At 41.8% G+C, this 23,231-nt stretch overlaps 1 protein-coding gene across 1 annotated transcript; it reads left to right on the forward strand.

Annotated features, from left to right (window-relative positions):
• Nucleotides 1-567: 567 nt before the first annotated feature.
• Nucleotides 568-14,723, forward strand: LOC110489930 (delta-type opioid receptor-like). The gene is made up of 4 exons (XM_021562945.2): nt 568-728; nt 981-1,282; nt 12,309-12,661; nt 13,348-14,723. The coding sequence occupies exons 2-4, from the start codon at nt 1,044-1,046 to the stop codon at nt 13,881-13,883; spliced, it is 1,128 nt and encodes a 375-aa protein (XP_021418620.1). The 5' UTR covers nt 568-728; nt 981-1,043; the 3' UTR covers nt 13,884-14,723.
• Nucleotides 14,724-23,231: the final 8,508 nt, after the last annotated feature.

Consider the following 23,231-nt stretch of genomic DNA (forward strand, 5'->3'; position numbering starts at 1 on the left):
TGCAGGGTAGAAAAGTGTTGAAGTTAATTCAAACAATTCAAGTGAGTCCAGAGTAGGTTAGCATTCTATATTACTCATGGTCAATAACTTCCACATATAATATTATATAGTGTAATAATAATTGATACGATGAAGATATTATTGTTGTGAATCAAATAATGTAGTAAGTTAACGGATGTATGTATTTTCTCTGCGCACTTCGTCTCTCACAGTTGTAGGCAATTCCATGGTTACATCGAATTATATGGTTACATGGGGACATAGACGTTGCCTTGAGGTTCATAGAGATCCTATGTTGAGGTTCATAGAGATCCTATGTTGAGGTTCATAGAGATCCTATGTTGAGGTTCATAGAGATCCTATGTTGAGGTTCATAGAGATCCTATGTTGACGCTCATAGAGATCCTATGTTGAGGTTCATAGAGATCCTATGTTGAGGCTCATAGAAATCCCATGTTGACGTTCATAGAGATCCTATGTTGAGGTTATTGTTATTTCTCTGACGTCATATTTGAGCGGGAGGGCGCGGCACAGCCCGCGCTGTGCGTGTGCTCGAGTCTCCGCTGAGCCACGGTGTTGTGCTTGTCTCTCTCATACTCCGCTCTACAAAGTTTGGCGAGCCATATCCTTCTACAATCAAACAGCAAAGATCTAACATCGTTTCGCTCAGCATAATTTCCATATTTTACAGACACAAAAAAGGAACAGAAGGAACTAATATCCAGAGGGTAAGTTACCAATTGCCCGGATTGGTGAAATTATGCATTACGCATTAAGCTTTAATTGTGTTATCACAGTGAAAATACGATTCAATTACTCTGTATATATAATGGAGTTGGATCGTTTCGATTCGTTTTTTGAAAGGCACATAGGAAAGTTGGTTTAATATACAAACGTAAATTATGAATTATAATTTGACGCAGACCTTCAACTTTTTTTATCGTTATTTTTTCTCTCTCACTGGTTTCATTCCCGCATAGCCATAGGCATATGCTGGTAGCCCCATTATCTCCTTTTCTTTAGGTGGTCAAGCATAACCAAATATGGAAGGCACCCCGGTTGAAATTTTCAAAGAAGACAAGTGCCTCACGGCGCTCGTCGAAGACTGTTATATGAATGCTACTTCGCAGTCTGGATACCCAGAAGGTCACAATCTGACTTTTGACTCTGACTGGGAAGAGGATCCCATGTCCCCAATCATCCCCATCATCACAGCTGTGTACTCCGTGGTGTTCGTGGTGGGCCTGGTGGGCAACTGCCTCGTCATGTACGTTATCATCAGGTAAGGTTTATCGTGATCTATTTGCTCACTCACCTCAATATTGCATTGATATCAACTTTGACAATTTACAGGCTATTGCTAAAGATTTTGGGTAAATTAAGGGTATGCAAAAAATACAACAACACAGTAAGATGCCCATTTAATACACCTGACTACATTTTAGCACAAAAAAACAAAAAGTGCATCTTTCTGACATCTGCAACACTTGTGAGCCACCCAGTGGCAGGTGCATGTTTAAACTTTATTGTACAGAGTGTACAAACACTATATGATGTGTTGATTATTTTGTTTCAATAATGATCCATACTGTGCCGTTCCATTGGAGGGAACAATACCTTTTTACTATTGGGCTTTTTTACAGTTGGAATGCTACTTTTTTGGGGCTATGTTTAAAAGTGTTTTAAATGTGTAATTTAAAACCAGGGGTCCTCTATAATGCCTGCACCTCATTGGGTTTTATTTATGTGGTGTAGACAAATAAATCAGAGCTGGTGTCATGTGCATTGCACCAACGCCTCACAAAGTGCTCCAGACTAGACAATTACCGCAAATCAGATTGATCGCACATTACCTGTCTTCCATAGGGCCATTCCGTCACCTCCCTAAGTTAATTCAATTCTATTGGTTAGCTACATGTGATACTCTCAGCTATCCGTTTTTTTTTGTAGCCAGCTCAGTTCAGAATTTGTCTTTTTTTTTTATCTGGTTGACTTATTTTTTTATCTCGCACATGTTCTTCTTAATAGAATTTTCCTAAATTATACATTTAGTAATTTCGTTTACCCAGAAGTCAAATTCTAGCGCAAATTTCTGTCCAGGAGAGATACATTTAGCAATCAGGAAATTGAATGCACTTGCAAAGTGGATCCAAATATGCCTTATTTCATATGATTTATTAGCACATAACCATATGGGCATAATGGAATTCCTCTACTGTACTTCTGAACTGAAGTGGCAACATGTCTCTGTTGTTATGGTTAAATTACCACCACAGCGCTATGATTGATTTTAGGGAAGATTATGGTTTCAGTCCTGTTGTTGTGGTTAAATTACCACCACAGCGCTGTGATTGATTTTAGGGAAGATTATGGTTTCAGTCCTGTTGTTGTGGTAAAAATTACCACCACAGCGCTGTGATTGATTTTAGGGAAGATTGTGGTTTCAGTCCTGTTGTTATGGAGTTATTTCACTGGGGTCTGTCCATAAATCACCTGTGACAGAAGTCATTGGAAGATGGAGGCCTCATCACCTCTGCAATGGCTGTAACTTTATCATGTACTCCTAAGGACTAGGATTTGACTATGGTTGTGTCCAAAATGGCACCCTATTCCCTAAATAGTGCACAATTTGACCAGAACCATATGGGTAACATATAATATGTTTGGTGCAAAATGCGACAAAATGAGAGACATGCTTTTTATGGGAGGGTTAAACGATATGCAAATATACAGTACCAGTCAAAAGTTTGGACACACCTACTCATTCAAGGGTTTTTCACATTGTAGAAATAATAGTGAAGACATCGAAACTATGAAATAACACATATAGAATCATGTAGTAAGCAAAACACTGTTAAACAAATAAAAATATATTTTAGATTATAGATTCTTCAAAGTAGCCACCCTTTGCCTTGATGACAACTTTGCACACTCTTGGTATTCTCGCAACCAGCTTCACTTGGAATACTTTTCCAACAGTCTTGAAGAAGTTCCCACATATGCTGAGCACTTGTTGGCTGCTTTTCCTTCACTCTACGGTCCAACTCATCCCAAAACATCTCAATTGGTTTGAGGTCGTTTGATTGTGGAGGCCGGGTGATTTGATGCAGCACTCCATCACTCTCCTTGAGGTGTGTTGGGTCATTTGTCCTGTTGAAAAACAAATGATAGTCCCACTAAGTGCAAACCAGATGGGATTGCATATCTCTGCAGAATGCTGTGGTAGCCATGCTGTTTAAGTGTGCCTTGAATTCTAGATAATTCACAGATAGTGTCACCAGCAAAACACCCCCACACCATCACACCTCCTCCATGCTTCACGGTGGGAACCACATGCTGAGATCATCCGACACGATTGGAACCAATATTCTCAAATTTAGACTCATCAGAACAAAGGACAGATTTCCACGGGTCTAATGTCCATTGCTCGTGTTTCTTGGTCCAATCAAGTCTCTTATTATTATCGGTGTCCTTTAGTAGTGGTTTCTTTGCAGCAATTTGACCATGAAGGCCTGATGCACGCATACTCCTCTGAACAGTTGATGTTGAGATGTGTCTGTTACTTGAACTCTGTGAAGCATTTATTTGGGCTGCAATTTCTGAGGCTAGTAACTCTAATGAACTTATCCTCTGCAGCAGAGGTAACTCTGGGTCTTCCTTTCCTGTGGCAGTCCTCATGAGAGCCAGTTTCATCATAGTGCTTGATGGTTTTTGCGACTGACTACCTCATGAATATGGTTGAGAGAATGCCAAGAGTGTGCAAAGCTATCATCAAGGCAAAGAGTGGTTACTTTGAAGAATCTATAATCTAAAATATATTTTGATTTGTCCAGAAGGACAACCATCTCTGCAGCACTCACCAATCAGGCCTTTATGGTAGAGTGGCCAGTCTGAAGCCATTTCTCAATAAAAGGCACATGTCAGCCCTCTTGGAGTTTGCCAAAAGGCAACCTAAAGATTTTCAGACCATGAGAAACAAGATTCTCTGGTCTGATGAAACCAAGATTGAACTCTTTGGCCTGAATGCCAAGTGTAATGTCTGGGGGAAACCTGGCACCATGCCTAGAAGCATGGTGGTGGCAGCATCATGCTGTGGGGATGTTTTTCAGTGGCAGGGACTGGGAGACTAGACAGGATCGAGGCAAAGATGAATGGAGCAAAGTACAGAGAGATCTTTGATGAAAACCTGCTCCAGAGCGTTCAGGACCTCCGACTGGGGCGAAGGTTCACCTTCCAAAAGGACAACGACCCTAAGCACACAGCCAAGACAATGCAGGAATGGCTTCGGGACAAGTCTCTGAATGTCTTTGAGTGGCCCAACCAGAGCCTGGACTTGAACGAGATCAAAGATCTCTGGAGAGACCTGAAAATAGAAACGCTCCCCATCCATCCAGAGCTTGAGAGCATCTGCAGAGAATAATGGGAGAAACTCCCCAAATACAGGTGTGCCAAGTTTGTAGTCATACCCAAGAATACTCTATGCTGTAATCGCTGCGAAAGTACTGAGTAAAGTACTGAGTAAAGGGTCTGAATACATATGTAAATGTGATATCTGTTTTTTTTGTTTTAATACATTTACAAAAATTTATTAAAACCTGTTTTGGCTTTGTCATTATGAGGTATTGTGTGTAAAAAAAACTATTTAATATATTTTAGAATAAGGCTGTAACATACCAAATGTGGAAAAGGTCAATGGGTCTGAATACTTTCCAAAGGCACTATAGAGCCTATATTCTGCATTATAAACGGGGTTGTTCGAGCCCTGAATGCTGATTGTCTGACACCGTGGTATATCAGACCATATACCACTATTATGAAAAAACATTTATTTTTACTGCTCTAATTACGTTGGAAACCAGTTTATAATAGCATTAAGGCACCTCAGGGGTTTGTGGTATACGGCCTATATACCACGTTGTGCGTAAGAACAGTCCTTTGCCGTGGTACATTGGCCATATACCCCACCTCCTTGTGCCTTATTACTTAAATAATTAATGGCTGTCTTGCCTACTTCGTACTTAAACTGTGTACTAATCGTACTACATGCTCTTTAGGACATACTGTTTCTAGAATAAATAATGCATTAAGCAACAAATATCAGCATACTCGGCTCATCCTACTGAGAATGCGTCATGTAATGCGCAATTACGTTGATTCCCGCCATTCGTTCATTTTGGTATATATATGTGTTTGATGCCATTCCATTTGCTCCGATTCCAGGCATTATTATGAGCCGTCCCCTAGCAGCCTCAAGTGAAATGTATGTTTAGGTTCCACCCCCGAAGAATGATGAAGGTTACTTATACATATTCACGAATTGGGTGTGTGGGAATTTCCTCACGGAGTTGATAAACATCAACAAATAGGGTATTTACAGCTGTCAGTGTAACTAGCTAGCATGCTAACCTAACCTGGCTAGCTAATCTTATCTCTTGTTTAAAAAAAAAAATGTACTACACCATATTCAAACGATTAGCCAGATGGATCTATGGTTGGACCTGGAGCTGGATTTATCATAAGCATTGATATAGGGAAAACTTGACCACAGATCGAAACCACTGGCCTATCTTTGACTTCGCCATCTATTGTTATCTCCAAAGTTGTGGCGCCTTCCTTAAATTGAGGCCGCGAATCCACCATAGAAGTCATTTGAAAGAATAAGATGAAGCTCGCGGTTTTCACAGGGGAAGTGAAATGATAGGCTACAATGACTTTGCTCATGATCGTAAATCACCAGTGGTGGAAAAAGTGCTCAATTATCATACTTGAGTAAAAGTAGACACTTTAATTGAAAATGACAAAAGTGAAAGTCACCCAGTAAAATACTGCTTGAGTAAAAGTTGAAAAGTATTTGGTTTTAAATATACTTAAGTATCAAAAGTAAAAAGATACATTATTTTAACTGCATTTTTAAGCAAAGCAGACAGCACAAATTGTTTAAAAAAAATAAAAAATAAAAAATTATAATAATAATAATATATATATATTGGACGGGGAAGCTAAGGGAACACTCCAACACTCAGACATAATTTACAAACAAAGCATTTGTGTTTAGTGAGTCTGCCAGATCAGAGGCAGTAGGGATGACCAGGGATGTTTTTCTTGATAAGTGTGTGAATTGGACCATTTTCCTGTCAAAATGTAACAAGTACTTTTGGGTGTCAGGGAAAATGTATGGAGTAAAAAGTTATTTTATTCCCCCCCCCCCAAAAAAAAACAATGAAGTAGTACTTTAAAGTACTTTACACCACTGCAAATGACAAGTTCCTTTAGTTTTCTTTCGTGGTTTCTAGCTAGCGTTACACCAATCAAAGCAGTGGAGCGTGTAGTGAAAGAAAAACTTTAGTGGCCAAAACCATTCATCTTGGGGGGAAAATTGACAAATAATCGAATGGATTTTTCTGGGGGGGAAATAGTGTAGGTGCAAAAACATACATTTTCTCCCCCTATTTTTATTTGCTCCATGGCTCAGGCTGCTAAGTGGTATTTATATAAGGGTGTTTGGCTCATCTCAGTCGTGAAGAGGAATAACTTTGCTGCGGTTTCTGACTAAAAAGACAATGCCATGCTGGTGGGTGGTAACATTCAAATTAACTCAGCCCTGAAACTAACGTAGGCTGAAAATAATTGTATGTCATATCATATGAAAAGACACTGCATTCACATAGATTTGCACAAAGAGGGTAGTTCAGATTTGTCACTTCAAACCCAGATATACACTATACAGTGCCTTGCGAAAGTATTCGGCCCCCTTGAACTTTGCGACCTTTTGCCACATTTCAGGCTACAAACATGAAGATATAAAACTGTATTTTTTTGTGAAGAATCAACAACAAGTGGGACACAATCATGAAGTGGAACGACATTTATTGGATATTTCAAACTTTTTTAACAAATCAAAAACTGAAAAATTGGGCGTGCAAAATTATTCAGCCCCTTTACTTTCAGTGCAGCAAACTCTCTCCAGAAGTTCAGTGAGGATCTCTGAATGATCCAATGTTGACCTAAATGACTAATGATGATAAATACAATCCACCTGTGTGTAATCAAGTCTCCGTATAAATGCACCTGCACTGTGATAGTCTCAGAGGTCCGTTAAAAGCGCAGAGAGCGTCATGAAGAACAAGGAACACACCAGGCAGGTCCGAGATACTGTTGTGAAGAAGTTTAAAGCCGGATTTGGATACAAAAAGATTTCCCAAGCTTTAAACATCCCAAGGAGCACTGTGAAAGCGATAATATTGAAATGGAAGGAGTATCAGACCACTGCAAATCTACCAAGACCTGGCCGTCCCTCGAAACTTTCAGCTCATACAAGGAGAAGACTGATCAGAGATGCAGCCAAGAGGCCCATGATCACTCTGGATGAACTGCAGAGATCTACAGCTGAGGTGGGAGACTCTGTCCATAGGACAACAATCAGTCGTATATTGCACAAATCTGGCCTTTATGGAAGAGTGGCAAGAAGAAAGCCATTTCTTAAAGATATCCATAAAAAGTGTTGTTTAAAGTTTGCCACAAGCCACCTGGGAGACACACCAAACATGTGGAAGAAGGTGCTATAAAATCGAGCACACAGCCATGCAATCACCATAGACAAACATTGGCAGTAGAATGGCCTCACTGAAGAGCTCTCTGACTTTCAACATGGTACCATCATAGGATGTCACCTTTTCAACATGCCAGTTCGTCATATTTCTGCACTGCTAGATCTGCCCTGGCCAACAGTAAGTGCTGTTATTGTGAAGTGGAAATGTCTACTGTATGAGCAACAACGGCTCAGCAGTGAAGTGGTAGGCCACACAAGCTCACAGAACGGGACCGTCGAGTGCTTTAGAGTGTAGTGCGTAAAAATCGTCTGTCTTCAGTCGCAACACTCACTACTGAGTTCCAAACTGCCTCTCGAAGCAACGTCAGCACAATAACTGTTCGTCGGGAGCTTTATGAAATGGGTTTCCATGGCCTAGCAGCCGCACACAAACCTAACATCACCATGCGCAATGCCAAGCGTCTGCTGGAGTGGTGTAAAGCTCGCCACCATTGGACTCTGGAGCAGTGGAAACGCTTTCTCTGTAGTGATGAATCACGCCTCATCATCTGGCATGTCCAATGGACAAATCTGGGTTTGGCGGATGCCAGGAGAACGCTACCTGCCCCAATGCATAGTGCCAACTGTAAAGTTTGGTGGAGGAAGATTAATGGTCTGGGGCTGTTTTTCATGGTTTGGGCTAGGCCCCTTAGTTCCAGTGAAGGGAAATCTTGATGCAACAGCATACAATGAAATTCTGTTTGATTCTGTGCTTCCAACTCTGTGGCAACAGTTTGGGGAAGGCCGCTTCCTGTTTCAGCATGACAATGCTCCCATGCACAAAAAGATGTCCATACAGAAATGGTTTGTCAAGATTGGTGTGGAAAAACTTGACTGGCCTGCAAAAAGCCCTGACATCAACCCCATCGAACACCTTTGGGATGAATTGGAACACCAACTGCGAACCAGGTCTAATCGCCCAACATCAGTGCCTGACCTCACTAATGCTTGTGGCTGAATGTAAGCAAGTCCCCGCAGCAATGTTCCAACATCTAGTGGAAAGTCTTCCCTAAAGAGTGGAGGCTGTTATAGCAGCAAAGGGGGGACCAACTCCATTTTAATGCCCATGATTTTGGAATGAGATGTTCGACGAGCAGTCCACATACTTTTGGTCATGTAGTGTATTATACTTTGACCAAAACAATGACTTATTGTCTTAAATTGTTGTGCAACATCATGGGAAAGCTCTGTCCATCATCTTTCAGCTTGAAAAAGTGGATTTCAACTGGTGTGGGTGTTTAAAAGTATGACAGCTGCTAAGCTAGCCCTGCCAAGGTTTTTTTTCTCCATATCAAAATATCAGACCGAAATGACTTTACTCATTTATACAGTACATGACTGTTGTCATTTTCTCCCCTAGTTACATGTATAGTTGTTTACAGATAAAAATACCTTGAATGATAATTTAATTACTTTTAGTCTGCCTCATGTTGTTGGGACTATCAATAGAATCACCAGCCGAGATGATAACAATTTAACAGATGGCTGAGTTTTCCCATTGGGTTTCACCAAGTTCTTTAATTAACTGTCAATAACAATCTTACATCACCTGAGTTCAAATACTATTTGAAATCTTTCTAATACTTTTGGACCCAACCATTATTTTAATTGTATTTAAACTATTCCATGGCCAGCACACTTGATTTAAATGATTAGTTTAATCATCAAGCCCTTGAATCAGGTGTGCTAGTACAGGTCTACAACAAAATTGTGAAACATCCCAAGTATGGATAACACATAGACTTAGATAGACATTGCATCATTGTATCTGCCTCATTATGGGATTTTTGAGCGCATTGGCAGTACCATTGAGGCAATATCCATTTTGAAGTAGTCAATTTGCTTCTTCTACTACTTTTATGAGTTTGCAAACAAACAAGATGGGTGCATACTGCCACCTACAGGGTGTTGTTTGAACAGGTATAAAGTCCAAATGTGCGATTTAGTGCCATCTGCCATTATGGAATGTTTGCTGATCCCTGTTGATGACCCAGATTGAATCATGTGATCCTTCCTAACCCATAGGAAGTCCACCCAGTTGACAACTTAAAAATGGTAAAAGTCCTTAATGCTAAAATGGTATTTTGGGCACGAGAGTCCACTATCTATCTCTATGTGGTAAGTGCCTACGTGAAATGTGTCTGGAAGTGGGCATGGTGAAATAAGTGGGTGGATCATCGGCGATGGGCGTAACATCAGTGCTATGTGATTGGTTAGACGGTTTTGAATGAGCGGTGTTGTTTTTAAATTCTTTAAATGTTTTCATTGGTCAGTTCCTGTGTGGTGATGCTGGTTTTATCGGGACTGATAGTTTGTTTACGTAGCAGTTTAGGGGAACTAACGTAGAAGATGGCTGTTCCAAGATGGCTTAGCAGTCGGACGTGTGTTTTGTCTTGTCCCGTTCTGCCCCGTGTAATTATCATTTTCTTTTTGTATACATTTTAATCTCACTTTCCATCTACGGACTGAGTATACTCTCCTGCAACCCACCTCACCCAATGTGGTACGGATCTACTATTCTTATACTTTAGAACCGGAACCCCCATCAGAGCTAGCCAACTAACTAGCTACTAGCTAGTGGTCAGTTAACCACTGCTAGCGTTCCTCACCGTTAACTAGGACACCAGCCAGCCTTAGCTCGGTCAATACCTGCCAGTCTACACAGCGCGATATCAACCCAGAGCATATCGGACTGCTTTTTCTCTACCACATCTCCGGATTCCTACCGCAAGCTCTGAAACTTTACACCAGATCATCGCAGCTAGCAAGCTGCAATCCGAGTGGCTGACGTCTCTGTCCTGAAGCAAGCACCAGTTAGCCTTGAGCTGGCCTCGAGCTAGTCCCATCTTCCGGCCAGCCGAAGAGGTCCACCAGCCAATTATTGGGCTACAATACCTCTTTTGCCAATTGGCCTGGACCCTTTACTGCCGACACGGAGCCCCGCCGATCCATCACAACTGGTCTGGTGGTTTCAATAGGCTCTTCCGTTGTGACGTCGCCAAAGGCCCATCTGCTAGCCCCGGCCCACTAGCTGTCTGAATCGCCGTGTCTCCAGCTCGCCTAGCGTAGTAGCGACTACTGAATTGGCTCCATGAATCACCTATTGCTACTCATTGGACCCTATGATCACTCGGCTACACATGCCTCTCCCTAATGTCAATATGCCTTGTTTATTGCTGTTTTGATTTGTGATTGTCTTATTTCACTGTAGAGCTCCCAGGCCTGCCCAATAGGCCTTAGATAGCCCTTTTGTCCCACCCCCCACACATGCAGCGACCTCACCTGGCTTAACTGGTACCTCTAGAGACAAAACCTTTCTCATCATCACTCAATGCCTAGGTTTACCTCCACTGTGCTCACATCCTACCATACCCTTGTCTGTACATTATGCCTTGAATCTATTCGTCCACGGCCAGAAATCTGTTCCTTTTACTCTCTGTTTCGAACGCACTAGACGACCAGTTATTTTAGCCTTTAGCCGTACCCTTATTCTACTCCTCCTCTGTTCCTCTGGTGATATAAAGGTTAACCCAGGGCATGCAGCCCCCAGCACCACTCCCATTCCCCAGGCGCTCTCATTTTGTTGACTTCTGTAACCGTAAAAGCCTTGGTTTCATGCATGTTAACATCAGAAGCCTCCTCCCTAAGTTTGTTTTATTCACTGCTTTAGCACACTCCGCGAACCCGGATGTCTTAGCCGTGTCTGAAACCTGGCTTAGGAAGGCCACCAAAAATCCTGACATTTCCAGCCCCAACTACAACAATTTCCGGCAAGATAGAACTGCCAAAGGGGCGGAGTTGCAATCTACTGCAGAGATAGCCTGCAGAGTTCTGTCATACTATCCAGGTCTGTGTCCAAATAATTCGAGCTTCTACCTTTAAAAATCCACCTTTCCAGAAACAAGTCTCTCACCGTTGCCGCTTGTTATAGACCCCCTCAGCCCCCAGATGTGCCCTGGACACCATATGTGAATTGATTGCCCCCCATCTATCTTCAGAGTTCGTACTGTTAGGTGACCTATACTGGGATATGCTTAACACCCCAGCCGTCCTACAATCTAAGGTAGATGCCCTCAATCTCACACAAATTATCAAGGAACCTACCAGGTACAACCCTAAATCCATAACCATGGGCACCCTCTTAGATATCATCCTGACCAACTTGCCCTCTAAATACACCCCTGCTGTCTTCAACCAGTATCTCAGTGACCACTGCCTCATTGCCTGCGTGCGTAATGGGTCCATGGTCAAACAACCACCCCTCATCACTGTCAAATGCTCCCTAAAAGACTTCAGCGAGCAGGCCTTTCTAATCGACCTGGCCCGGGTATCCTGGAAGGATATTGACCTCATACCGTCAGTATAGGATGCTCTCGCTCACAGAAACAGTCTTGAGTGGCAACAAATCTACCCAATTAGCTGTTCGCTTTCCATGCACTCACTTGTGTTCATACGCCCGTCTATGTTAACACACCCATGTTCCCGCAGTCATGTTGAGTTGCAGTTACCCATGACTTAAACGTCTGGGGGTCCCCGAGGAGAGGTTTGAAAAAGGCTGCTCTAGTCTGCCAGATGGATGGAGTTTGCACTGGAGTTCCACTGTGCCAGACAAGCTGAATCAAGCCCAGATAGAGTATTTCAGATGATTTCAATTTGTATTTAAACTCGGATATGGACCTAACACATTCTACCCTCCATTCTTGACTCTGTTTTGAAACAGGTATACAAAGATGAAGACAGCCACCAACATTTACATCTTCAACCTGGCTCTGGCCGACGCCCTGGTCACCACGACGATGCCTTTCCAGAGTACTGACTACCTGTTGAACTCGTGGCCGTTTGGCGAGGTGGTGTGTAAGGTGTTCATCTCCATCGACTACTACAACATGTTTACCAGCATCTTCACCCTGACCATGATGAGTGTGGACCGCTATGTCGCCGTCTGCCACCCGGTCAAGGCCCTGGACTTCCGGACGCCGATCAAAGCCAAGATCATCAACATATGTATCTGGATGCTGTCCTCTGCAGCAGGGGTACCAGCACTGTTACTGGGTGGCACCCAGTCCAACAATGGTGAGAGTGCTGGTATGCATACATGCCGTAACACACTAAATCATAAAAGCACGCATACACACACACACTAATGAAGCACACACACACACTCATGAAGCACACACACAAACATGAATGCTTGAATATGCACGTACGCAGGCAAACACACACACACACACACACACACACACACACACACACACACACACACACACACACAGTTCTTATGGGTGAAATTGTCCCAAGAGAACATAATGAACATGCCTTACACTGTGCACAGATTGAGTTGGTTCATTTCGTTTTTACTCTCAGATTCCTTAGGTGGAGTGAATCAAAGTGCAGAAGTGCCCATCTAATGCCAGAACATAAAGGTCTAATACAGACCTTCTCTCCTCTATTTTGTTGAGGGGAAATGCATTACGTCTAAGCCATCTGTTGGTAATGAGCTTGCCGTTATCCTTACACCACATATTGTTTCTGAATACAGATGGAGTTGTGGATAAGTGAAAAAAAATATCTGCGCTATTAGTAGGATGTTCCCTTTTTGAGTGCGCATTAGCCGTTCCATAACAGTGTCACAGAGTGAGAGATGAACCAGACGCAGCGTGAAATGTTATGTGTTCTCAGAACACTTTGCTTGAGCGTAGGTGCATTTATCAGTGCTTTTTCTTTCTCGACCTCCCCTCCCCTCCCTCCACTCCCTCTAGGAACCACGGAGTGTGCCTTGCAGTTCCCGGAACCGTACGTGTACTGGGACACCTTGATGAAGGTCTGTGTGTTTGTGTTTGCCTTCGTGGTGCCCGTGCTCATCATCACAGTGTGTTACACCCTCATGGTGCTGCGACTCAAGAGCGTGCGTCTCCTCTCGGGGTCCCGGGAAAAGGACCGGCAGCTGCGGCGCATCACCCGCCTGGTCATGGTGGTGGTCGTGGTGTTCGTAGTGTGCTGGACGCCCATCCACATCTTCATCCTGGTCAAGGCGCTGGTGAGCGTGCCCGAGACCACCGCCGTCATGGCCGCCTACTTCTTCTGCGTGGCGCTGGGCTACACCAACAGCAGCCTCAACCCCGTCCTCTATGCCTTCCTGGATGAGAACTTCAAGAGGTGCTTCAAGGACTTCTGCCTGCCAAAAAAGCTGAAGGGGGACAATGCCTCAGGGAAGAACAACAGGAGCACCGTGAGGGGAGGAAGGGAGGCCCCACTTCCACTGGAGAACCCAGATGGGACTAGAAAGCCGGCATGACTAGCCATGGAGATGTCTTCCATTTCCCGCGTTGGAAAGGAAGACTCCAATGATCTGGGCCTAACCCAGGTGACATCAGGAATGTAAGCACACACAACAGTGCTAATTTAGATGACTGGTGTTCGTTCCATTTGTTTTACTGTTAGGCCCAAATCAATGGTCCGATTCCTCACACTTAGAAAAGGATATATCATTATTCTTTGATGTCAAATTTATTTGCACACATCAAGAGGGGGAAAAAAACATTCCACATGCCAACTATAGGACACACTTGAAAATGATAAGAACCTATATTATCTCAGTTTTACCGTGTTCCTTCATAGTTACTTGCTATGCTGACTCTGCATCTGCACAGTTCTAATTGGATTGCAAGATGCAACATCCTCCTTCTAGCCTCTGCCATTCAATTAAATAGTTATCCTTGACAAAACATCAATAATGATTGGGGAAGCGCTTTAAAGGGGCAACCTGGGATTGGCACATCCATCCATTTTTGCCATATCTGTCTCTACCAACCAATGTGTATGTGGTGCAGAGATCTATTACCTCCTTTGGGAATGAGGCACCCTTATGGGTGGCAGGTAGGACAAGGCAGTTAACGCACTGTTCCTAGGCCGTCATTGAAAATAAGAATTTGTTCTTAACTGACTTGCCTAGTTAAATAAAGGTAAAAAAAAAACATTTTAAAAAGGCATGATAACACAAAAACCTTAGTATTTTTCAAGTCAAAACATATTTGATTTGTCACATGCGCCAAATACAACAGGTGTAGGTAGACCTTACAGTGAAATGCTTACGTACAAGCCCTTAATCAACAGAGCAGTTTTAAGACAAAAAAAAAAAAAAAAAGTAGAGATAACAAATATTTAAAGAGCAGCAGTAAATAACAATAGTGGGACTATATACAGGGGGTACCGGTACAGAGTCAATGTGCGGGGGCACCGGTGTTGAAGTAATATGTACATGTAGGTAGAGTTATTAAGGTAACTATGCATAGATAATAACAGAGAGTAGCAGCAGTGTAGAGGGGGGGGGGGGGGGCAATGCAGTCTGGGTAGCTGGTCAGGAGTCTTATGGCTTGGGGGTAGAAGCTGTTTAGAAGCCTCTTGGACCTAGACTTGGCGCTCCGGTACCGCTTGCCGTGCGGTAGCAGAGAGAACGGTCTATGACTAGGGTGGCTGGAGTCTTTGACAATTTTTAGGGCCTTCCTCTGACAGCGCCTGGTATCGAGGTCCTATCTATTTATATTTTTGGGGCTAGGGAAAGCTTGTATTCTATGGAGATGAAACACAGGCCTCTGCATGGTGGTCTGCTGGATGGGAGCTACTAAAGAGCTGCTGGAAATGAGTCAGTCAGAATATCCTTTATACATGTTGATGAAATCCTCAGGGACATAGAAAGTACTGGGTGTTAGACATTTTGCCTTGTAATATACTCCCTGGCCAGTTTATTAGGTACATCACCACGTTCATAGAAATGGATCGCTCCTACAGACAGTGAGCCACGTGGCCAAGGCTTGCTATATAAAGCAGGCAGACAGGCATCGAGGCATTCAGTTACTAATCGATTGAACGTTAGAATGGGCAAAACAAGTGACCTAAGCAACTTTGAGCGTGGTATGATCGTCGGTGCCAGGCGCTCCAGATCAAGTATTTCAGAAATGGCACGACAGTGTCTAGGAGAATAGTGCGACAAACAAAAAACATCCAGTCAGCGGCAGTCCTGCGGTTGATAACAGCTCGTTCATGAGAGAGGTCGAAGGAAAATGGCAAGAATTGTCTAAGCTGACAGGCGGGAGCCATAAACAGACAAATAACGGTGCAGTACAACAGTGGTGTGCAGAACTCGTCGATCTTTGTCACGGAGGGGCTGTTGCTATCACGTTTGCAGTTGACGGCCACACTGGGTTTCACTCCTATCAGCTAAAAACAAGAAGAAGGGTCTCCAGTGGGAACATGATCACCAACACTGGACATTTGAGGAGTGGAAAAACATTGCCTGGTCCGATGAATCTCAGTTCCTGTTGCGTCATAGTGATGGCAGCCAGGATTTGGCGTAAACAGCATGAGCCCATTTTGCCTGGTGTCAACGATACAGGCTGGTAACGGTGGTGTAATGGTGTGGGGAATGTTTTCCTGGCACACGTTATGTCCCTTGATTCCAATTAAGAAACGCTTGAACGCCACAACGTATCTGAACATTGTTGCTGACCAAACCCAATAGAGTATCTTTGGGTGAGATGGAACGGGCTGTTTGAAGCATGATTGTACCGCCATCCAAACTGCAGCAAATGCGTGATGCAGCATGGACCAACATCCCTGTGGAACATTTCCAACACCTTGTAGACTCCATGGCCCAAATAATTCAGGCTGTTCTGTTGGCAAAGGGAGGTCCGACCTGGTACTAGATGTGTGTACCTAATAAAGCGGCCGGTGAGTGTAGCTGCTGATGAAAATTCACTACAAAAAAATTGTTATGCTTAGAGTTTTATTTGCTATATTCTATAAATTAATGTAGTTGTCTACTTATTTACATATCTTATTGACTATATTTTTGGTCCATTTTTGTTTTTAATGTATCTATTTATCTTACTGTATTTATCTTGTATGCATCCCAAATAGCACCCTATTCCTTATATATTGCATATGTAATCCATGGACCCTGGTCAAAAGTAGTGCACTATATGGGGAAGAGGGTGGCACTTTTTTTTGTGATGCAAGTTTGTCATTCTGTATGTTTTGCCGAAGCAGCAGCAATTCTTCCTGGGTTCCACACAAAAACATAAAACACGACAAGTAACAAAAGCACTGAAACACTGATGGACAATAACAGTCACACAAATGTAAAATATGATATACAACAACAAAAACATTATATATATATATATATATATATATATGTGCCTTTTACGTCCAGGATAAAGCATCTCCAGCCAGAAGTAAAGGTTTGATACTACAACGTGGACACTGGGGTCAATTCAGCGCTCACATTTATCAAAATACAGCCTTGCCAAACCCAAAGTCAAGCATGTATAAGTGTGCTGTTTGACCCTAGTCTGGCTGATGCTCAGGGGACATTGAGAAGCCAACAAACTTCCCAGTGAGCTAAGTTTGTTTAAAAGAGCGTTGAAAAGATGCTGTAACGACGTAAAAAATGTTTTTTCAACCTATTTTTGCTCACTGGAAACATGTTCGTTAAGAAGAGTTACTGTAGGTGACTTGAGACAGGCTCATGTGAAAATCCTGGACCTGAATGTTTTTTTTTCTTCAAATTTGACAGAGGGCTTACATCAACGTTGACGTCTGGAGCAATCTCCTTTGTGTCAAGTTGTTAGTTTAATGATATCAATCGTGTGCTGTTTATATGGCTTGCGCCTGGATACACGTGTTCATATTTGTACATTCTTACCGTAGAGAAACATGAGTATATCAATGCAACCTAGGAAAATAAATACATTCAGATTACTGTGTGATTAAAATATAAATAAATAAATACTATATGAATCTTATACAGAAATTGCGTAGTCAGAAAATATAATTGCACAGGCATTTTGAAATGTGCCATTATTTCATTCATGTCAAGGAGCATTGCAATGGGACGTATTTAAACTAAAACATTGAAGTGTTTAAACGTTTGGTCAAGCAACGTCTCTGGTTTGTAAATGTTCCAATTCTCACCGCTTATCCTTTGGAATGTGTATTCAATGACTACGATGTACTGTGTAACTTACGTGTCTTTCAATCTTAGAACCATGGCATTCGTAAAACTTCTGATTCCTTCTCAGAGCCATGTAGTACATTATAAATACATTCCTCTTCCGTTTAAAGGGGCAATCTGGGATTGGTTCATCCATATTTGGACTATTAAATGAAATACAACCATTGATTCTTAAAGAATATAACTTATGAGTGCTTATTTCAACTATTATACCAGGACTCAAATTATAAAGTTGTTTGTCGTTTTGTTTACATTAATGGTCAGTCCTCGCATCAATAGCTGGTTATATTACATTTCTCCAGCCCCATCCCTCAGCTGTTTTACCAAATCAAGTGGCGTTGTGACTGCTTTGTTGTTCTTCAAATCCCAGATTGCCCATTTATGAGTTTGATAACCAACCTAATTCAGTCCATCGTATCTGAATAAGGACCCGGGTAGAGCACTGTTGATAATAGCCTTTCGAATGATTTGAAAAGGAAGATGCATAAAACACAATCTTGGTGTATTTTTAGACCTGTTTTACCGTGTCATTGTGTCCTTTTCTTTGTGACTAATTGCGGTGTCTTTGTTGGAGTACAGACACCCGTTTAGTCATATCAAAGGCACAGACACACAGTTATGTAAGTGGCTGTCTTGCTGTGAAAACACAGAAACACTTTAAAAAAAATGTGTTTAGAGTTGAGGGCAACAAGACATTGAGATATGATTCAAAATAATACCAATAGTTTATGAATTCATACGAGACAGAAATGTGTCTTCTGCTGTACCCAATTCTGCTGTAGTTTGAGAAAACATGTCCTAATTTGTCATTAACTGTTGTTTAATATCATTGTTTCAAAATCTAATTCACCCGTTCAGTTTTCTTTCAAATGTACAGGAGGTGCTCAGCAGTGGCGTCGTTAGGCCTGGGTTTCCGTGTCTTCAGCCCCCCCATGTTTTTGATGCAGCCCCAAACCATGCAGTATAAAAATTAAATATATGTTTTACTGACAACTTTAATGACAAAAAAAAATAAAAAATCCAATATACTGTGCTAGACAGTAGCAGGCACTGCAAGAAGCCCCTGGAGTGACGCGGTGCCCGCTGTGGTTTCAGAACGCAGTGGACCACTATTTTATTAGTCTTTTTATTCACTTAGCTACTTATGTTTTTCTAGGGTTGTTGCATTGCCTTGATGTTAACCTGCAAGTAAGAATTTCATTGCACTGTGTACTCCATGTATGTTATGTGTATATGACAAATAAACAAACGTGAACTTAGACGGGAAGGGTGAGGGCTGCCAGAAAGACGGGAAAAGATGGCCAGCTTTGAGGTTAGATTCTAGGTGAACAAAACATTGAAAATGCATAGGCCCTTAAAGGTGCTACAAATAGGATTTTTGTGAACTCACACTTGAGCCTTTTACTTTGGGTTTTGATCCACCAGCTTCAAACAGCTGTAAAACCACAATTTGTTGATATTTAAAGGATAGTTCACAGCGATATTTAGATGGTACAATGATTCCCTACACAATTCAGTGCTTGTTCTCACATAAACTCAATTCATGTGAGAAACCAATTGGTGACTATCACAGCCAATCACAACGCGGGTGGGTATGTAATACTGTCAAACACTTATCATTCCACTATTACTGCCATTATATCATGGACATTTTCTGAAATTACAATGCGAAAAAAAAAAAAAAAAATGCTAGGTGGAGCACCCATTTTGACAACAGATGACGCTCCAACGGGAGAAAACAATAGGCGACTATCACAGCCATAGAGGTCATAACTTATTCCATCCTACAGGTCAGATTTAGTTGGGGTCTCATGCATCTTTATATTCATATAGCCTAACGGGCTATGTAGCTCCCTATCTGTCATGTTTGGAGTTGTGTTGCGCTTTTATGCGGACATTTTAATTTTTCTTGACAGTTGAGATGTCCCTGGTTCTGTCAGTATACATGAACTTTAAAGCGCAACTGCCTCTAAAAACCAACTTCTCGTTTAGAAAACAGCCTGTGTGGCATTCATACGAGTCAGAAACATTTATGTTGTCAAAATTGACTACAAAGTGTAAATAGGATCATTTTGGTCATAAAGTCCGTTTCATCCAAAAGTGAGTTTTCTGAGACTGCATCACAACGTAAATGAAGGTTGGGTTTGTTTCAATCCTGCCCACAGCTGGCAGCAAACAAGTAGCCATCAATTCGGAGTGCAGCAGCAGCACCCGACCCGATAGTAATGATTGTGATACATTTGGATTGACTTTGTTTATCCCTATGGGGCTAATTAGGGACAGTGTGTTCATTCCAAAAGTTTCAAATTTCAATTACTTAAAAACCTCAAACCAACAATAAATTGTAGAAATTAATTTACAAATATTGTAAACATTTAACCTTTTACTGCAGTGGGCAAAATTAGGGTTCCACCGAGTGTTTCTTGTTAGTTTTAAACAAATCGACTTTGAAACAAAAGTATACACCCACTGTACCATATAAGATATAGTGTTAAAATGTAGTCCATTTTGAGTTTGCATCCCAATACTACACCTCATATACACCTCATTTCAGAAGACTGAAATACAACAAAACCGTTTGACATAGAAACACTGGATTTTTGGCTGTTTTTTTTATGTTTATAAATTATGAAAAATATAAATAATATTCCACCCATGAGGCCACCAGAGGGTGATTTGGTCATTTGACTGCAGGAAAGGGTGAGAACTAAAAGGTGTGCAACATGAAAGTATTTCATATTTGTCATTTACATTGTGTCATTTATTGATGGTCCCTAACTAGCCCCGGCAACAGGCCTGTTCTGTTCTTCTGGTGTCTCTCTCCATCATATCCAAAGTCAGGTCCCACACCAGCCGGCTGAAGCTAACTGGCGAAAGAGCAGTCGCCCTTTAAATCTAACTAATTACATGTTGCACTTCTGCCTTGCTACCTTTTCAGATGAGCCAAAGGAGGTGGACAGATGAGAACAGCAGGCAAGTGGAGCACTTAGAACAGCAGCAGCCAGGGGCAAATGTTAGGGAAGAGGATGGTTTAGGTGACCCGGACACTGGCCCAAAACAAGTTAAACTACCCCGGTATCCCCTTGACCAGTTTGCAAACTAAAGAAACACCAGATGAGACACGGAGACAGCAACAGGAGAATAGGATATGGTGGAGAGAGACACCAGAAGAATAGAACAAGTCATAACAGAAGACACGGAGACAGCAACAGGAGAATAGGATATGGTGGAGAGAGACACCAGAAGAACAGAACAAGTCATAACAGAAGAAGATCGACAAATGAGACAGTAACAAACAAGAACCTGAGACCGTGACAGACGGCACGAGAGAAAAGTGACAGAAGAGGACAGATGGAGAGAGAAAAGAGGTGGGTTGACCACACAGTATACTGCATCACTTCAAGCTGCTCTATACATTCCAATTCAACAGGTGAAATACGGACAGTGAAAACGACACAGAGAAAGCGAGGGAGAGAGGCAGAGGAGGGGTGAGCAATACGCTGCTCTGTAGATTCTAATTGTGTGTGTCTGTGTGTGTGCACTGGGATACTTTAATCAGTTTGGCTCATTGGACAGGTCAGAGTCTGACCTGGTTGAGTGGTTTTTGGCAATACACTGTAGATATACAGTACCAGTCAAACGTTTGGACACCTACTTATTCCAGGGTTCTTTTTTTAATTTGTCTATTTTCTACATTGTAGAATAATAATGAAGACATCAAAACTATGGAATCATGTAGTAACCAAAAAAACATTTTAGATTTTAGATTCTTCAAAGTAGCCACATTTTGCCTTGACAGCTTTGTACACTCTTGGCATTCTCTCAACCAGCTTCATGAGGTAGTCACCTGGAATGCATTTAAATTAACAGGTGTGCCTTGTTAATTGGTGGTATTTCTTTCCTTCTTAATGCGTTTGAGACAATCAGTTGTGTTGTGACAAGGTAGAGGTGGTATACAGAAGATAGCCCTATTTGGTAAAGACCAAGTCCACATTATGGCAAGAACAGCTCAAATAAGCGAAGATAAATAAAAGTCCATCATTACTTTAAGACATGAAGGTCAGTCAATGTGGAACATTTCAAGAACTTTGAACGTTTCTTCAAGTGCAGTCGCAAAAACCATCAAGCGATATGATGAAACTGGCTCTCATGAGGACCGCCACAGGAAAGGAAGACCCAGAGTTACCTCTGCTGCAGAGGATAAGTTCATTAGTTAACTGCACCTCAGATTTCAGCCCAAATAAATGCTTCACAGAGTGCAAGTAACAGACTGCGTGAATCAGGCCTTCATGGTCGAATTGCTGCAAAGAAACCACTACTAAAGGACACCAATAATAAGAAGAGACTTGCTTGGGCCAAGAAACATGAGAAATTGACATTAGGCTGGTGGAAAAAATACTTCCTAAGTTAATTTAGGAAGTATTTTATAAGACTTGGCAAGACTTGGCATTTGTCCTGTTCTGAATTCATGTTCCATTTGGAAAATAATGTGATGGGTCAGGCCACTGAAAAAAAAGTGAATGAAAGAAAAAGGTAATATCATCTCACCGCAACATCTCATTGACTGGGCCAAGCTTTTAATCATATTTCTCTCTCAATGAACTTCTCCCCTTTTACTACTACAGATGTATCATATCAAGGGTTACTTGCACGTGGACATTGAATTAACCTTTCAATTTGCTCAAAATAGCAGTTCATCTTGCAGTTCCTACAATCTGCAGTATTTTTGAAAAGTATGGGAACATGCTACATTCATAGACAGTTCTATATGCCACTTGTTTCGAAAAAAGGATAGATTATCATAGACCACAGAAAAATGACAAAGAAATAGTCATGTATTTTATTATTTCTCATCCTGCATTAGTACCCTTTAGTTTATCTAGTGAACTCTAATGTAGACATCAGAAAAAGAACACATTTGGACTAGGCACACAATGTACCTTTTTTGATGTTTCATGGTATGTTGGCTACCCATAATGTTCAAGTGGTTGATCGCAATTGGGTAGATTATGCAACACATACACACAGAGGCTAATCAGTCATTAACTTTGCTTTCTGTTTCAATATCCAGTATACATTTATGCCTGACTAATATATAGTGAAGGTAGGAACCATTAACTTATAATGAAAGTGATTTACTAGTATTGCGCTTTGAGCCAAAACGTATGTGAATAGGCTCCTGTTATGTTTAGTCCTGGATTACAATGTATGTTACTGGAGCGCCCCCTGTTGGAGAAGATGTTACCTCTCTAAATAGGCTGCTGTAATGTTTAGTCCTGGATCACAATGTATGTTACTGGAGCGCCCCCTGTTGGAGAAGATGTTACCTCTCTAAATATGCTTCTGGGGGAAAGTGTGTTGAAATAGCAGTGGGCAGGATTCGAACCCATGTTTCATAAGTGCATGGAGTGTACAAAACATTAGGAACACCTTCCTAATATTGAGTTGCACCCCCTTTTGCTTTCAGAACAGTTTCAATTCGTCTGGGCATGGACTCTACAAGGTGTCGAAAGCGTACCACATACAGTTGAAGTCGGAAGTTTACATACACTTAGGTTGGAGTCATTAACTCGTTTTTCAACCACTCCACACATTTCTTGTTAACAAACTGTCGTTTTGGCAAGTCGTTTA

Source organism: Oncorhynchus mykiss, chromosome 15 (genome assembly GCF_013265735.2).
Source record: "Oncorhynchus mykiss isolate Arlee chromosome 15, USDA_OmykA_1.1, whole genome shotgun sequence".
In the NCBI taxonomy this organism is placed as follows: Eukaryota; Metazoa; Chordata; class Actinopteri; order Salmoniformes; family Salmonidae; genus Oncorhynchus; species Oncorhynchus mykiss.

Bases quoted from the DNA above. Each gene is read 5' to 3' on its own strand.
- LOC110489930 (XM_021562945.2), top strand. From the start codon at position 1,044: ATGGAAGGCACCCCGGTTGAAATTTTCAAAGAAGACAAGTGCCTCACG. The intron at 1,283-12,308 runs GTAAGGTTTATC...GTTTTGAAACAG, and splicing joins GTCATGTACGTTATCATCAG to GTATACAAAGATGAAGACAG. The intron at 12,662-13,347 runs GTGAGAGTGCTG...CACTCCCTCTAG, and splicing joins TGGCACCCAGTCCAACAATG to GAACCACGGAGTGTGCCTTG.